Source organism: Zea mays, chromosome 9 (genome assembly GCF_902167145.1).
Source record: "Zea mays cultivar B73 chromosome 9, Zm-B73-REFERENCE-NAM-5.0, whole genome shotgun sequence".
In the NCBI taxonomy this organism is placed as follows: Eukaryota; Viridiplantae; Streptophyta; class Magnoliopsida; order Poales; family Poaceae; genus Zea; species Zea mays.
The window spans coordinates 23804856-23823742 of record NC_050104.1 but is presented as its reverse complement, the minus strand read 5'-3'; the positions used below and the strand labels follow the sequence as shown (position 1 = coordinate 23823742).

The following is an 18887-nucleotide window of genomic DNA, read 5'->3' as shown; positions in this document are numbered from 1 at the left end:
ATATATATATATATATATATATATATATATATATATATATATATATATATATATATATATATATATATATATATGGAGAAGACAGTTCTATCAGTTTCCAAACAACAGCGCGCGCTAGCTTGTCCTGCAGACTGTTACTGATGAATAATGAACAAAGAACAAAGCCGGCCGGCCGGCCTCTCAGCTCTCTTCTATATATATATCTCAAGTACTAGCTCCTTGTCACTTGTCTGCAAGTGTCACCCGTGCAGATCTGTGAAGTAAACTGCATTGCATGTGTAGTTCTGTGGCATCTTCTTACTCCACAGGCCGCCGGGGGGTCGACAGCTGCAGGGATAGGATTGGATGGTTACCATTAACCCCTCGGTAAGTTCGCTTGGAGGGGGGAGCGTTAAGAATATTTGGGAGCAGGACGATTGTTCTCTTCCTCATCATCACTCGATCTCTGACGACCGATGATGGACGAGGAGAAATCCAAAGATGAATTAAGAAGGCCTGCCTGGCTGCAGCTACATACAGACATACAGTAGCAAGCAAGAGATGATAGCCTAGCCTAGCTGGCTAGTAGGCAAGCAGTACATCCTAGGATTGAGAGAGAAAGAGAGCGAGGGCACCACTTTGCACTGTGCAAGGAAGAAGGCCAAGAGAGAGAATTAGGTTACTGCCATGCATATATCCATGCACCTCTCTCTCTCTCTCGTGTCTTTATTGAGAGAGTGAGAGAGAGACTGTCTGCAAGTGCATGTAACCAGGCCGGGAGTGCTGCAGTGCAGGACTACTGCAGGCAGGAGTGGCTCAAGGCAAGGGTGCTCCCTCTCCTCCCGGCCCGTCGTTGCAGCTGCAGTAAAAAGGCAGCAAGCAGCCTGCGGGCGCAGAGCATGCCATGCCTGATGCCCCCCCATGCAGCGTCCATGCAATGCATGCATGCGGTCACCGGAATCATTTGCCCCCCGCGCGCGCCCTCTTCTTTTACTGCTGCTACTGCTGCTGCGCGCACCTGCACGGCTGCACGCACCCATCCGTCGTCGTCGTCGTCGTCGCTCTGCAGCAGCATCCTTCCATGATCCCTCCGCATGCATGCAGGTAAATGCTGCCGCGCGATGCAACGAACGAGCAGGCACCAGGCAGGGGCAGGGCAGGCTCTCACTGTGACCTAGTCCGAGCCATGCATGCACGCCACAGTCACACAGTGCTTCGTGCTTCTTCCAGAGAGCGCCGCGCTGGGACCGGCGGCCGGACGACGACGGGGCCGCTGTCGCAAAGTATACTCGCCGGATCGATAGCAGGCAGCATATATGCAGGTCTTCTCGATGCACGAGGCTGGCATGATCAGAGATCGTTTAATTGACAGATGACAGGGGGCGTGTGTGTACACACAGTGCCATGTCGATCGTTTAATTAGCCATGATATATTTGGTTGCCTAATAAAGCTAAAAGAGAGATCGAAGGCTAGCTATAGCTGCCGTGATCCATCTAATCTGAGAATCTATCCTTCATCTAATCTGACTCGCGCGCTGCCGCCCAAAGCTCCCGCCCAAGAGGCGGCAGGCGCCCACGCCGTACGTCGCCCGCCGCCTCGCTCGGCCGCACCCTCGATCGCTCACCTGCGCTCAGGCCACGCCACGCCCGCCGACCGCCGTTTGCGCGCTCACCAGCCATAGAGTTGAGACTCTCACATCACATCGTCCCAGTCCTCTGATGACCGCCCATGCATGTGTCATACCGTATGCACGCACGGGCCGGGGAGCAGAGCGGCAGCATGGGCATGTTGCGCATCGACGACCACCGGGTGTGACTCAGTACCAAATTAAATTAAAGCAGTCGACACAGGATAGTAGCTAGGATCAGCTGGCCCCCTAGCTAGCTAGCTCTGGTCGGCATTTCTCTAATTCTCTATACTGCACTATCAGACTCGCGTTCTTTACTGAATGTCTCAGACACCCGACAAAAATCATTTCTAATTTCAACTTTCCAACCTTTTTTAAGATGTATATATAATTGAAAACTAGAATTATATATAGTCTGCAAGTCCAGATCTCGCTCTTTCGGTGAGTTAGTTGTTACGAAATGCACGATGAAGAGAGGACCAAGACTTTAGCATCATGTTTCTCTCTGAAGTTCCTATTTAACAACCCAACAGAAAAACCTTCTTCCCGAAAGCTCCATATATGAGTGGTTTTAGTAATTGAGGTGACTAGTGGACTAACCTCTACTCAACGAAGACCGAAAGTTTTTGTTTCGCAACTCGACAAACACCCCTCCTCCAGCTAGCTCTAGAACAAGAAATGGTGTGTTATGTTGAACGGTTGAATCTTAGGACGGCATGTCATGTTGAGCGAGGTGTATTTGCAACCATTAAAAATGATGACATCTTATATCTATTTCAAAAAATAAAATAAAATGAAGACCCAAAAGAAGTAACCAAAACTAACTAGCTAGTATAACTCATGACATGTTGCATTCATGTTACAAATGCATTGTCGATAAGTAAGTTTACTTTTTTTTTGTTTGTCCCTTCTCTTATTAACTTGTACATCTTGTCCGAATTTTAGTGTCATTGATAAGAACAAGTCATTATTAGTCATTTACCTTTGTATGTTTTCAATGCTATGTTCTTAACTATTACATTTCTACTACTACTCTATAAGCACCTAATGTAGATCGTACACCGTGGTTCTGCTCCTATCCCTCACCCACGCATCCCTAAAGGAAACAAAAACTTTACACATGTATAGTTGAAGACTTATCGACAATGCTTAATCAAACTATGTGCTTATCGACAATGCTATGTTCTTAACTATTGTATTATACTATTAAGTATTATATATATAGTTGAAGACTTCTCAAATTAGTTTGATTAAGGATAGCTATTTACACATGTGCATGCATCGTGCACGTGCGCGCGCTGACATACAAAAAAGGCGGGCTTAAGATTTAGACAATTTATACTCAAAATTTCAAAAGGAAACAAAAAAAGATTGATTTAATCCTATCTTATAACATGTATAACTAATGGTCCCTTTAAATATCTTTGTTGGTTAGCAAAAATGGGGTATTCGATGAATACCCCTCGGGCCCGCCTATATGCGCCACATAGACAACAAACACATTCACACACATGCACACAACACACAGGGTGTAGTTTTTGGTGAGAAAGGCATGCCTGCAAGCATGTGTGGCCACACGGGCTATTTGAGCTATTCCACTTTTCTACAACACCAACCTCAATACATCTTTTCTCACTCTCTCCTCTCCTAATACAAATCTCTCATGTGTTCATGACCACCCCCTAGAGATGGAATGGGTAAATCCTCATCGGGTATTGGATGACAAATTTTCTCATACTCGTTGTGGATGACAAATTTCCTCAGACTCGTACCCGGTTGGATAAACTATGTCCGGTGTGTCACCCGTACCTCTAAACAATAGAAGGACGCATAAATTTCTATGGGCCTGTTTGGTTCAGTTTTTTTTGTCTAGCAAACTTTATTGAGAAAACCGGATTTCTGGAGAATCTGGTTGTGTGGAGAATCTGAATATAATAGGGCTTACGTGCGGAGGAAGATGAATGTGTATATAGGATTTGGAATCTAGAAAGTGATGGATTTGTCACATCGCGACGACTCGACGGATTCTATGTTCATGTTTTTTGGACGATTTTCACCAAAACGATTTTCAAAGAAGAGGAGTGAGAAGCGAAGCGTTTGGCTACAAGAAGCTGATTCTGATGGCATAATCCAATTTTAAGCTAAAACAAACACCCTCTATATATGGAGCCTGACAGATAGTGATGTGCAATTGGGTCGTAGCTAGCTAGAAGGAAGGCGTGAGCTATGGGTAGGGGATACATACTTAGAATTTCAACTTATATGAACTAGGTTACTTTGGTCTTGGGGACATGTTAGGCCCCAAGGAATAATCTAAAACAAATACAATCCGAGCAAAAAAAAAGATGCAATGGTGGTTTCTAAGTAGCAAAAGAATGGATCCAGCAAAGGTTTGTTCGGTTAGAAGTGGATTGTAGGGGATTAAATTTAATGATAGTAAAAAATGAATAGAAGAGAATTTAATCTCTGTTAATCCCTCTAATCAAACACATGCAACCGAACAAGGACTAAAGATTTTATTTCTAGCTAATGACTTAATACAAAGCATACAAAGACGAGCTACACATCTATATATATATCCTTGTGCTTTTGTGATTAATATATGGTTTCAAATGCAAACCATATATATACATGCAGCAGCGAATCTATTAATATTTTTTCTTAATTAATGAGCATCACTGCGTCAGACACCAGGTGTATACATATGGCTGTTTCAACGGAGCGAGCTAGCGAGCGAGTGGTGGTCCGCCGCAACGAACGGCGACGACGAACGAAGCTCTCCGGCGTTGAACCAATATGGGTCTCGGATAATCCGGCCGGTTTGACACTTGGGACAGCATAAAATATAGCAGGCAGTGTCGCGTGCGTGTGTCACATACACACATGCTGGTGAAGTGGTTGTGTGCTACTAGCTGTTGTATCGCACGTACGTGGCCATATCGTCGTCGTCGTCGTCACCATCATCAGCGGCATCGATCCGCAGCGCCAGAACAAGCGAGCGAAGCCGGCCGGACACGGACGTACGCCGCCGTCCGGCTCGCAGCTGGGTGTGTGGTGAAGTGGTTGGTTTTGCATTGCTATGTATGATGCCGTGACCATAGATTAGAATATAATAATACGCCCAGGCAGGCAGGTCTCGTTTGGCTTTGCAGTTTGCACGATGCTAGCTAGCTCCTCCTTCGTCCCTAGCGAGAGCTAGCTCTCCTCCATGGCTCGATCTCCAGCAGGTCGGCCGACATGGACTGATGGGAGACATACAGATTATTATACTTATTTTATATTAAAAAAAGAAGAGCTTAATTGCTTCTGCGAGCTGTGCTGGCTGCCTGGCTCTACACACCGCCGCTGAGCGCTGATCTACACAGCGAGCGGCACACAGATGGATGCGATGCATGCAATTGCAGTTGCAGTTGCAATTGCAATTGCTCTTGCTCATCAGGTAATATATACTGTAAGGTAGTAGCTGCTAGCAGTCATGGATCATCGATCATGTGAAATTAGAGTAAAAGGAAATTTAGCAGCAGACTGACATGCAGTTCCAAGCACACTGCGAGCTACTAGGGGGAAGGGAAATTAAATTACACTGCTACGGTACGAGCCGGGGGTGTCTATGACTAATTAAGCATCGATCCATGACATGAGAATTCGTCGATACACGCCACAGCAGCAAGTAGAAGGGGAAGAAGAAGAAGGCAAGCGAAAGGGGAAGGAGGAGGGATTGAGTCTTAGCAGCAGCTGCATCGTTACTTGTCGTCGTCGATCCGCCGATGGCGATGAAGCAGCAAGCGTTGGTTCCCCTTCCATGTCCGGATCGACCGAGTCCGGTACGGCGACGGATTCGATCGATCAGTACGGGGCGACGCGGCCGGCGCCGCCTCCTGGGTTGGCCCAGCCGTAGGCGTCAGCGGGGAGAGGGAGGCCGTTGATGAGGCCGTGGGGGAGCTGGTCGGCGAGCGGGTGTTGTCCGGGCAATGGCAGCGGCGGGGGCGGCGGGGACGAGGACTGCCCGCCGGCGCCGGCAGCTCCGGGCATGCCCTGCGGAATAGGAGGAGGAGGGGGCAGGTGCTGCTGCTGCTGCGGCAGGTCGTCGTCGTCGAGCGGGAGGCGCTCGTAGGCGGCGTTGCCGAAGCAGGCGGCGACGATGACGACGGGGCCGGACGCGAGGAGCGGCCCGGCCACGGACCCGCCCACCACCTGGCCCTGCCCGCCGGAGAGGTAGACGGTGAGGCCCGTGGCGGCGGGCGGCGCCGGCGGCGGGAGGAAGGAGCCGCAGAGGGAGAGGATCTCGAAGCGGCCCGGCAGCGTGACGGCCCCGGCGCCGGCGCCGGGCTGGCGGACGCACACGTTGGCCACGCTGCCGGCGCCGCTGAGCACGCACACGCCCACCTGGCGGCGCCGCGCGAAGCCGGCCACGCTGTCCACCACGTCGCAGCCGGCGGCCACCTCCAGCACGTGCGCGCGCAGCGCGCTGGCGCTGTCCCGCGTGATGATCACGGGCGGCTTCGGCTTGTTCTTGGACCCCGCGGGGCGACCCCGCGGGCGGCGCATCACCGCGGCCTGCTGGTGGTGGTGGTGCTGGTGGTGGTTGTCGACGTCGCCCCCGGCCTGCTGCTGCTGCTGCTGCTGGTCGCCGTCGCCGCTCCCGTTGCTCCCCGCGCTGTTGATGGTGTTGTTGCTGTCGTCGCCGAGCTCCTGCTTCGCGCCGGCGGGGACCCCGCCCATGAGCTCCAGCTGGTGCTCCTGGAAATGCTGGAACGCCGGGTGCTGCTGTCCCGGGAACAGGTGGTGGCCGCCGCCGAACGCGTGGTGGAACGGCGCCACTGGCGGCGCGAAGTGGTGGCCGCCGCCGTGCGCCGCCGCCACGGGATCCATCGCCGCCCGGCCGGCCACGGGCGAGCGAGCGCGGCGGAGCTGGTGCGTCCCGATCGACGACGGGCGTGACGGTCAAAGGGGTGGGGGAGGAAGCGAGCGGGTGCTGCCGGGCCGACGGTGCGCCAGGGAGGGGGGGTGGGGGTTAAGACAAGCGCGTAGATTGGGGGGCGGGAGCGGGAGGGTGGGGCCTGGCCTGGCCTGGCCTGCCCAGGGGTGGGCCCCGCGGCGGGGTGTTCAGCGGAGTCGTCCCGGTCTGTCCGATCCTGAATCCTGATCGCGGTCGCGGCCTGCGCTGGTGCTGCCCACGTCTCCCTCGCTGACATGTCTGATTGCGCCCACGGCCGTGCCCCCCCTACTCCATTCCATGCTTGTTTCGTGCATGCGTTGGCCTTGGGAGCTAACCGCTTTGTTTTGTTTAGGAAAACAAAACTACGGGCACTTCTCTTGGTTTTGCTGCCCATCCAGCTAACCTCGCCTCGCTCAGCAACGCTAGGCTTGCCAGCACAGGCTAGATAGCAGCAGGCTGTAGAGATATATGCTTGGCTATCTATATATATCTCTAAAGAGGTCGTTTCACAGTAGTGATACTGCAGCCCAATAATGTTCGTTATTAACAGCTAGCCAAACGTAGCTACAATTAGAGATAGATATGCAGTAGATATCTTTGCTGGAGCAGGCCAAAATCGTTCGAGATCTTTTTCGAATTAATACTAGAATCACAGGGATTTTCCCTTTCCCAACGCTTTGCTATCTCTAACATGAAGCTAGCTAGGATGCATTGGATGTTGGCCTTGAAGATGATAGAAACGCATAGCTATAGGCGTACGGTAAATCACAGTGGAGGTCATCTGTGATACGCGTCATAAATAAATGTTTGATGCTCCCATCTCGGAAAGGATCCACACCGAATGTCTACGGATGCGTTTGGTTGCGGGACAGCTGCAAACAGGCAGGACAGATACGTCCTTCCAATTTTGAGAGATAACTTGGACAATAATGAACCAAACAACCTTATTTAAGCGATCGTTCTATCTCATCATGTTCTGTCACTACAACCAAACACACCCTATGTAGCTGATCAGGGATTGTAGTCGCACCCACGGACACGGTGCCCACGGGTTTCACATCCATCGGGTATGAGTCTGGGGGGTCTATACCTCACTCGATTCATAATATGGTACTCCCTCCATTCATAAATACATGACACCGTTGACTTTTATAAAAAACTTTGACCACTCGTCTTATTAAAAAATAAGTTATTTTTTTTGATTTGTTTATCACTTAAGGTAGTTTGTGCTTACCTTAAAATTTTACATTTTTGAAAAAAAAATATTTTGAATAAGACAAGTGGTCAAAGTTTTCGAAAACAGTCATATATTTATGAACGGAGGTAGTAAATTGGATCCGTGAGTGACATTTTATCCATGTATGCTCAATAGGGTCTAGAATACTAATTTTGAGTCATCATATGGTCTGGTCCAGCCCATTGAAACCATTAGTTATCTACTCACTTAACTTCTTTAATATGTGAATTGGTATTGCAATATGTATTGTTCTCCAAATAATTGTATATGGTATGATACACTACCAGAATCTAGTTCTTTATCGAGTGCCAAATGTTTTGACGAGTATTTTTTCGGCCACACGAGTTCTTTGACACTCCACAAAGATTTTTCTTTTGTTTTCAACAATAGGCAAAAACAATTTAAAATCACATTTTCAAGCAGTAAACTATTAGAACCAACATGCGGGATAATTAAATGACCTAACAATCATAATAAACTTTGTAGATCTTGAGAAGTTATAAAATTATATAGTTGACAATTTTTTGATTTGAAATCATCTTGGCAACGGAAACTATGTCTGGATTTTAAAATTTTAAACTTCAAATTTTCAAAATGACCTCAAATGGAAAAGCCATCAATATTAAAGTTGTAGGTCTTAAAAAGTTATGAAACTTTGTAGTTCACAATATTTTGGCTTGAAATCATCGTGTCATGCAAAAGTTTGTTTGAATTTTAAAATTTGAATTTTTCAAACGACATCGGATTGAAAAACCACCAAATAAAAGTTGTAGGCCTTAAAATGTTATGAAACTTTATAATTGACAATTATTTGATTTTAAATCATCTTGTCATAGAAAAAATATGTTTAAAGTTTTTAAATTTGAGATTCAAATTTAAAGCAGTCAATTATTTCAAACGGAAATGTTTTCAACTACAAATTTATATAAAATTATGTAGTTGGCAATAAAAGTAAAATTATGTAGTTGGCAAATGAAAAAGTTTTCAACTAAAAGATGTACAATCTATATTTTGATCATTTTTTCATATGACAAAATAAAAGTAAATTTGTTCATAAAAACTATATCTCTCTCGTAGTTTATATAAAACTACAAGAGAGATTTATAAAATTTATGAAAAATGTTAGAACCAACATGTGGGATAAGTAAATGACCTAACAATCAAAATAAACTTTGTAGATCTTGAGAAGTTATAGAATTATGTAGTTGGCAATTTTTTTGATTTGAAGTCATCTTGCCAACGAAAACTATGTTTAGATTTCAAAATTTTAAAATTCGAATTTTCAAAACGACCTCAAATGGAAATGCCACCAAAATTAAAGTTGTATGACTTAAAAAGTTATGAAACTTTATAGTTCACAACATTTTGGTTTGAAATAATCGTGTCATGCAAAAGTTTGTTTGAATTTTAAAATTAGAATTTTTGAAACAACCTCAAATGGAAAAACCAACAAAATATAAGTTGTAGGGTTTAAAATATTATGAAACTTTATAATTGACAATTGTTTGATTTGAAATCGTCTTGTCATAGAAAAATATGTTTGAAGTTTTTGTAAACAACCTCGGATGAAGAAACTATCATATGAAAGTTGTAGATCTTGAAAAGTTATGCAACTTTACAGTTGGTAACATTTTCATTTGAATTAATTTAGTGTCTCAAATAATTAATTTACTCTGGGTTTGTTATAATACATGGAGAAGAAAAACGTAATATAGACACAAGTGATATAGTGGTGTAGTAGTAGAGGAGGATGCACACAAGAGAGAGGTTACGAGTTTGAATCTCACCGGTAACAAAACACATGAATTCGAATCTCATCAATCACAAAACACATGAATTTAGTTCAAATATGGTGAAAATGGTAGGAAGATGGGTCGGGCAATGGTGATGGTTGGTGTTGTTTCCCTAATTAAAAAATTGTTTTACTGTTTTTTTTGTGATTCTTAATTTTTCGATTGTTTTTTATACTTAGCAAAGTATTTGCCTAGTGCCGAAAAAATACTCGGTAAAAAATCATTTGCTGATAAAATATTTACCGAGTGTAATATTCGGCAAAGACTTTGTCGAGTGTAAAAAGGACTTCGCCTAGTGTCTGAGACACTCGACGACCAGTTCGGTAGTGTAGATAGTTATATGTATTCTTCTTGCTATTTGTGGTGCTTTTATTTAATTATTTTCAATTATCAATCATCCAGCGGGTGTTGACAGAAAATTCTGCCATTAGATATTAAGAATACGAGTGTTATATGTATTTTTCTTGTTATTTGTGGTGCTTTTATTTAATTATTTTCAATTATCGATCATCCAACGAGTGCTTAACATCCTGCGGGTGTAGACGTAAAAGACCACCTATTCTATATACTACTTATTGAGAACGCAAGGGGGTAGCCTGTCTCCTTTGCGTTTTGCCGTTAGACAATCTCAGCCGCCCGTTCTATCCTTCTGTGATCTAAGGCGTCCGATCCTACACAAATGTCCCACTCCTCGATCCTGCCCACAAGCCCCGAAGCCGTCGCGCAACCGCCCCGCTCGCGAGGCACCCCCTCCCTCCCCCGAACATGAGCTCGTGCCGCCATTCTCCTGCTGCCCAAATCTGCGCCGCCGCAAACTTCGACCACATCGGTCGACGCACCGCGCTCCCTATTCTTCCCAAACTGCTGGGGTGGGGGGACGCAATGCGCTCCCTCTTCCTCCGGCTCCGCTTGAGCGAGACCAACGCGAGGGCGGTACCCACGACGACAGGGCTATCGATGTCGACCTCCACTGGCCGTGAGGCTTCGCACACCTCGCAGGAGTCGGAGTTGTCAGGGTTGAGGAACGTGCACCGGACGCAGCGCCAGTCCGAAGCGGCCGAAGGCGTCGGCGGGGAGGGCATGGTCGGGTCTTAGGGAGAACTGAGGAAGAGGAGGAAGGGGCAGCAGCTGTGGAGACTCTCCAATAGTTTTCTAGAAAAAAATCACTAAACTTGATAGTTATTGGATGTAAAAGATAGTTTGGTCTCTAATAGTTACTTATATTTAGACAACTGGAATAGTTTCATATTATTGCAGGAATAGAACATACATGTTTTTAAAATAAAGATAACCTTTTTGTCCAGCTGGATTAGTTTCATATTCCATATGTACTTTTTTAAATAAGAGGACTGATCTCTATTCCTGCATGCAAAAAGGAGGATTGAAATTTGCTAATCTGGTTCACAATGTTTTTGCTCTGTTTCATCTATCGAGATTCAAATGAAGGAAAATTCCAATCAGTTAACCTTACACATAAGGAAGTTGGAAATAGATGGAGGCAAGGCCAAGGCAGCAGCATCAAGAGGACGCCTCTCCAGCTCAAGGCAGGCTACAGTCGGTTGTGTCTAAGGTGTTTTCGTGCCTGAACTAACCGCTCGCCACAAAGATCAATCTAGGTTCTGCTTTGATCTGTCTGTAGAAACCGGTGGCGCAGCAACCTGACGCGAACTCTATCTGGGCAAAGCTTGAGCTCGCAAAGAATAATGCCAAGCTCGAGGCGGCCAAGATAAAGTTTCAGAGAGGCTACCAAGAATATAATAAAGGCTATATGTAGTATCTTTCTTGTTGTTGATTATGGATTATTTGCTTGCAGCAAAGGGAACAACAACCGGAATTTCCAGCCTAGCAGTAAGTCAAGGAATAGCTACAATGGGAATTGGTAATTCCAATTCTTTCCCTTTTTGGGTTTTGATCGGCTACTAAGATTTTTAGTCCATGCCAGCACTAAAAACAACTATACGGCAGTAAGGATTATTGAAGTTGCGGTCAATTTTGATGGAGTATAAAGAACTCCAAGTTTACAACTTTGAGAGCTGCTCAATCTGTCTGTGCTCTTTGGCTTGCAACTTTGAAGCAACAGACTTACAGTGTGGCGCTGACGTCTTTTCATTTTTTATTTTTTCTCTTGTGTATTGCTACAGAAATATTCTTTACAGACAAGTGGGTCCATAGACAATGTTTGGGGACCTAGCCCTACCGACCAGCGTGTCCGCACTTTCTGGTGCCCCACCCGAGATGCATTTTAGTCAACATTAGATTATCTTAATGTACTTATAATATTTAGTCGATGACACAGACGAGTGCACTTTTCGAGCTTTCCAACTATATGTGTCGAATCATATCAAATTCCTTATGCTCTGTACCATTGTCTACAAGATAATTGATTTTGGACACATTGACAAGTTTTCCGTCAACGAGCTGGTAATGTTTCTTTTAGTTTCTAAATCCTTCAAGTCATCATTAGCCACATGCTCTTTTAACTCTGAATCTGCACAATTTATCATTTATCCTTATTATGTGTAAATCCAGTCTCGATGGTCGTATTAACTATTTCTTCTGTAGATAATTTTGGATGAGAAGAATGATGAAGTGCGCAAGATTTCTAGCAGAGTTAATGATCTTGATCTGCAACTAATGAAGAATTGAAAAGGTACATTGTGCTTTCATCACAAGTTTTATATGGCACTACTTCTTTTTGCAAGAATTTTTAATTAATAATAGAACACTAGGCAGCTGTAGACAATATATATTGTCCTCATGCTTCCATTTTTTTTATAATTTATGCTTTCTTTTTGTATCCAGTTTGAACTGGAACATTTTATTTGCTAGAACTACTACTGCTCTTAATCAAACTGAAACTCTAACAAGTACATTACCAGGTTATCTTACTTCGGCGAAGTCCTATATGAATCTCTAGGTACTAATTTGATAGTTTGCCTGTGGTACTAATAGAGTGATCGTCTATTGAATACATTTTAGATGAATAGCTAATCATCAATTGGTACTAAATGACATACAAAATTCATCGATGCCTTCTTTTTCTACTGTGTAGCTTGCCTACACTGAGGATTATATTGATGGGCAATTCTCTGGAAACCTTGGAGAGATCCTGATCAGGTAATGTTTCTTGTTCCTTTCTTTCTAACTTATGTCATGTAATGTTGTTCTATAATAAATCTAGATATAAAACTAGGAAAATCTTCATCCTGCTGCCCAACTCCAACTATCGGTAGTTAGAAGCGTCAATCACGTTACATGTGAAGGAAGGTTATGGTTTCTTCAAAACTTAAATTTTGTGTGCACTTTTTAGAACTAGGATCTTCGATCGATATTATTTGATCAAAGTCAACCTACGCTCTATCGTCGTCGACGTGGCGACGCTGGCCACCAACACTATCCAGTGACACGACGTCGATGAGGTGCAGTTTCACAGCAACGTGAGAAAATATACATGATGTGTGTCATGTCATTCTAGGTTTTACTCAACTCCAATTTTGTGCTGCCATTCTTACTAATGGATGGGGGTTCCCCTTTTTTGTTGTTTGGAAACAGAGATTGTCTTGGTATGGTGATGCATAAGAGGAAACACATTCATATGAGCTTTAGCTGATATAGGATGATGCTTCTTCAACCGTGGATTATGATGGTTTGCATAGCTCTACTCGATCATGTATTTTTCATCAATTGCTTGTTGTTTATGCAGATCAGGAAAATCAGTATGGGTTTATGAGAATCCACTTCTGACACATCTTGTTTTTGTTGTTTTATAGGTTAAAACTGGAGACTTATTACGAAAATATCCAGTCCTTGCTATCAACATATCAGGACATTATTGTCAAAGTAGGCACCATATCTTTTAACTGAAAATCATATGCTCCATCACTTAGTACATTTCATGAAATCACCCTAGCATGGATTCATATGACATCACCTATGCGCCACATGGATATTACCTATTTCTCAGTTGCTTCATTTTTTTCATAATATGCAGTAGAGTTGTTGTAATGTAATATGCATAGCTCTTCCTACATAGATTCTATCTAGTTCATTAATTTGTGTAATTCTGAAAGAGATCATTTTATGTTGCTGCAGCGCCTGTGACCATAAATGATTATTGCAACACGACCTTACTCTAGGAATGGAGCTATCTATATGAAGACTGTAGGTAGAGACAATTGGCTAATATATAGTGTACAAGTTCAGTTTCTAGGGTCGTAGCAACAGGATTCAATGACGTGTGTTTGATAGGGCAATTGCTGATGATGAGCATATGATGAGGGTGGAGTTCCATTGTTGGTTTAAGCTGGAGCCAGCTTCTAAAGTCTGGTCATGTGTCTTGATATGTTACATCTTTCTTATTTCATTTCATGAGAAGGGTTTGTTTTCTATTCCTTGAATTGTACTTGGTGGTAATCATGAATAAATATTTTGACATTGTTGTTCGACTTTTTATAATGTTTGTTCAATACAAGTTCATTCTATTTGAGTCGGTATATTTATAATAATATTACATATTTATATTGTCAATATAATATTAGTGTTACAGTGATATTTTACCACACAGATTTTGCATATTATAGTGATGTTTTTTGTTCCATTATCTATGTTTTATAGTAATTTTTAACTTCCGTGGCAACACACGAGCACACACCTAGTTATATATTATGAATGCGAGTGTGGCTTCATGTATCAGGTGTCAACAAGGTGGGTGTTTGCTCGTACACCCACGTACGACATCCTTAATGCTGATGATGAGGGACAGAATCTTCAAGATGGTGTAGCTTAGCCTACAACTAACTCAACTCATGGACCATTTATAGAGTAGTGTCGCTTGCTATTTTGACTACTCAAGTGAATGTCACCACATTCAGCCGCCAAAATTTTATAAAAAAAATTAGGATACTCTCCTGCCCATCCTCAGATGTAAGCATTTATAACAATTTTAGGGCAGATTAATAACGTGGAAATAATAGTGATGCCTCTTAATCAAGCACTAATACCGAGAAACTCTATAGTGGTGGACTCGCGGTCCTAGAGCTATTTACACTGGCGATTTTTAGTGCCGTCAGTGCTAAGGGCTAAATTGGATCGCTGTTGGAGTATCGTTGATGTAGTGAACATGGTACTGTGATGTTCCTTAGTGGATGCAATGAAGCAGTTAGATGAATCTGATTTGTATGGTAATGTATTGTGGTACTGAGTACAATCTGGTACTCTGTTGTAATGTACTCCTTTCGGTGTATTATTAGTTGTCGTTTAGGACAACGACACGGTCTTCAAAATATAACTTTGACTAATTTTTTTTTGTTAAAATGCAAATAAACTCTTAATACATTTATACTTTTATAAAATTACTTTTTAAGACAAATCGGTGCATATAAATATTAGTTTTAAAACTACATAACAAAATAGTTCATTGTAATCAAAATTTTATAAGTTCGACTTAAACCTTGTCCAAAACGACAACTAATAGGACCATGTTCCCCTTGTATTTTCATTTGCGGCTGTGTTAACAAAACCGACAGTGGAAGTAACCCTTTCCACTGGCGGTTCACTTAACATAACCGCCAGTGTAAATAGCTCATTTCTACTGGCGGTTGATTTAAGTGAACCGCCAGTGTAAATAGCTCTTTTTCACTTACGGTTTCTTGAGTCGGCCCCACCTGTTTATTTTCACTGGCGCGCGGTAACTGAAAACCGTCAGTAAAAATTTGTGTGTACCACTAGCTTAAAGCTCTTTTCTACTAGTAAAACAAGTAGTTTGTCTACCAATTGGTTTAATTAAAAAATGGCCAAACTTTTTCACTATCGAGCTTCGATCTCAAAAGGAGACATGGCAGTGAGCAATATGATAGAGGAAATGATACATGCATCACTACTGGAATTCGGGCCTTTGCCGAGTGCCAGGCTCTTTGCTGAGTGTTTTTTTATCGGGCACTCGACAAAGAAGACTTTGCCGAGAGCCGCACTCGGTAAAGTCCTGCGCTCGGTAAAGAACTTGTTTACCGAGTGCGGGACACTCGGCACAGAGAAGCACTCGGCAAATACTATTTTCCCGAGCGGCAAACACTCGGCAAAGATGGTGCTCGGCAAAGGGCCATTAGCGGCCGCCTACAGCTGACGGCCGTCAGCCTTTGCCGAGGGCCGAAAGCCGGCACTCAGCAAAGCAGATTCTTTGCCGAGTGCCAAATATATGGCACTCGGCAAAGAGTGTCTTTACCGAGTGTCATCTCTGAACACTCGGCAAAGTACATTTTTATTTTTTTATTTTGGCCATCAAACTTTTTGTGGTATGTTCCTACACTATGTAGACCTACATGTTCCATTTTAGGACAATTATAACACAGTTTTCAATAGCTAGTAGATTTAGTTCATTTATTTGAATTTCTTCGGAAAATTCAGATTTGAACTACAAGTCACTCGAAACTTGGAAAACCGTGCATGCAAAAATGATACACATGCTATTTAACACAAGTTACGACCGATTTCAGGAGCGGACCGGAAACTTCGAGCATCATCCTCACTCAACATGGCCGTGAACTTGCCATCCAGTTGTTTAAAAATTGTATAAAACACAAACAAAGTCAAAAAATCATGAAACTTGTCCACGTGTCATGATATCATATGTAGAGGGTGTGATAAAAAATTGAGAATGTTTTGAGAAAGTTGTGACGTACTATGTGTAGAAACCTAGGAGAACTACTTTGAAACTCTATGATTTCATGTGTGGTTCTCCTAGGTTTCTACACATAGTACGTCTCAACTTTCTCGAAACATTCTCAAATTTTTATCACAGCCTCTACATATTATATCACGACACGTGGACAAGTTTCATGATTTTTTTGACTTTGTTTGTGTTTTATACAATTTTTAAATAACTGGATGGCAAATTCACGACCATGTTGAGTGAGCATGGTGCTCGAAGTTTCCGGTCCGCTCCTGAAATCGGTCGTAACTTGTGTTAAATAGCATGTGTATCATTTTTGCATGCACGGTTTTCCAAGTTTCGAGTGACTTGCAGTTCAAATCTGAATTTTCCGAAGAAATTCAAATAAACGAACTAAATCTACTAGCTATTGAAAACAATGTTATAATTGTCCCAAAATGGTACATATAGGTCTACATAGTGTAGGAACATACCACAAAAAGTTTGGTTGGGAAAATAAAAAAATGTACTTTGCCGAGTGTCCAGAGATGACACTCGACAAAGAAGCCTTTGTCGAGTGTGAACTGGGTGGCACTCGGCAAAGTATAGGGAAATAATCTTTGCCGAGTGTCGCCCGGGGGACACTCGGCAAAGAGGACTTTGCCGAGTGCCAGATCGTGGGCACTCGGCAAAGTATATTTTTAAATTTTAAAAAAAAATCTTTGTCGAGTGCCAGATCGCGGGCACTCGGCAAAGAAGCGACACTTTACCGTCCGCAGCCTCTCCTTCTTCTCTTTCACTCTCACTCACCACACTCACCGCCGCCGCCTCCCCGCCCGGTCTCACCCGCCGGCGACGCGCCTCCCCGCGCCCAGCCACCCCCGCACCCACCACCGCCACGCCCACCACCGCTCGGCCTCCCTGCGTCCGCTTCCCCGCGCCCGCTGCCGCTGCCGCCGCGCCTCCCCGTGCATGGCCACCCCCGCGCCCACCGCCGCCGCGCCCACCACCGCCACGCCCACCACCACCGCCACGCCCCGCCTCCTTGCCCGACCACCACCGCCTCCCTGTCGGCACCACCACGCGCACCACCGCCGCCGGGACCGCCCCGACCCGCGCGACCCAACCACCACCCCCACGCGACCCACGCCCGACCCCGACGATCTCCACTAGGTATAAATTTGTTCATGATTTAGCTTTGTATTTATTATGTGTCACTTTGTATTTATTATTGATTAGATGATAGGATGTAAATAATGTAAATTTGTGAATGATAGGATGTAAATAATGTAAATTTGTGAATGATAGGATGTAAATCATGTAAGTTAGATTACAGTCTCGTTGAGAATTTTTTGTGTTATCTCTGATAGATTGAATATATATAGATATGATTGCCGGCCATCGTGTCGTTGAATTATGTGTGGATGTCAGCCATCGTGCTGATAGTTTTATTTGTAGGATTTCGAAACCTCCCTGTGCAGGGGAGGTGCTGCCGAAATTTTCTGTTGCTAGACTTCTGTTAGATGATGGAGGACCGTGAGTGGATGTATACGGGCCGTAGAGCAAGGAACGATGTCACCCCTGAATGGATTAGAAAGACTGATGATTTCGTGGAACGGGCATATGACGAAGCTGCTAAAGGAGCGAGTCTAGTCCCATGCCCGTGCAACAAATCTGCCAACCAGAAAAGAAAACCAAAGAAGGCCATGGTAGAACATCTTTCATGGTGAAGCGCATCGTACGAGAGAGGAGGTGCTGAGACAACGTGTCGAGGATTATGACGCGGATGCGGGGGTAGCGGATATGTTGAACGACTATCAGGAGGCACAGTACACGGGAGGATGTATGGATGACGAGCCAGAGCCGACTGCAAAGGCGTTCTACGACATGTTCGACGCGGCACAGAAGCCCCTTCACGGCTGGACAAAGGTTTCTCAACTTGATGGCATTGGGCGTGTAATGGCGTTCAAGTCACAGTACAACATGAGTAGAGACACATTTGATGGCTTGTTGATGGTTATTGGGAGTCTGCTTCCGGATGATCACGTTCTGCCAAAGAGCATGTACGAGGCACAGAAACTCCTTCGTGCACTCAAGATGACGTATGAGCATATTCATGCTTGTCCGAAGGGCTGCGTGCTATTTAGGAAAGAATACGCGGAGGCAAAGTACTGTCCCAAGTGTAAATCGTCTAAGTTCATGGAGGTAGACTCTGGTGATGGACAAAAGAGACAGCTCGACATCCCCTTGACAATCCTACGACACCTTTCGTTCATACCGAGGATCCAGCGTCTGTACATGACAGAGGAATCCACGAAACAAATGACATAGCACAAAAATGGAAAACGATACAATCCTGACAAGATGGTGCATGCATCCGATGGTGAAGCATGGAAACACTTTGATGCCATTCACCATGAGAAAGCCGAAGAGGCTCGTAATGTACGTGTTGCGTTGGCCACAGATGGGTTCAATCCCTATGGAATGAACGCTGCCCCGTACACATGTTGGCCCGTGTTTGTTATCCCAATCAATCTCTCCCCTGGTGTGTGCTTTCAAAGGCAGAATATATTCGTGTCGTTGATAATTCCCGGACACCCGGGGAATAAAATGGGCGTGTACATGGAGCCTTTGATCGATGAATTGGTACGTGCCTGGGAGGAAG

The 18887-nt window shown here is 44.3% G+C and overlaps 1 protein-coding gene across 1 annotated transcript; it reads right to left on the bottom strand.

Moving 5' to 3' along the window:
* Nucleotides 1-5098: 5098 nt before the first annotated feature.
* On the bottom strand, nt 5099-6588 carry LOC100304287 (uncharacterized). Its single transcript, NM_001165729.1, has one exon. The coding sequence runs from the start codon at nt 6477-6479 to the stop codon at nt 5454-5456; it is 1026 nt and encodes a 341-aa protein (NP_001159201.1). The 5' UTR covers nt 6480-6588; the 3' UTR covers nt 5099-5453.
* Nucleotides 6589-18887: the final 12299 nt, after the last annotated feature.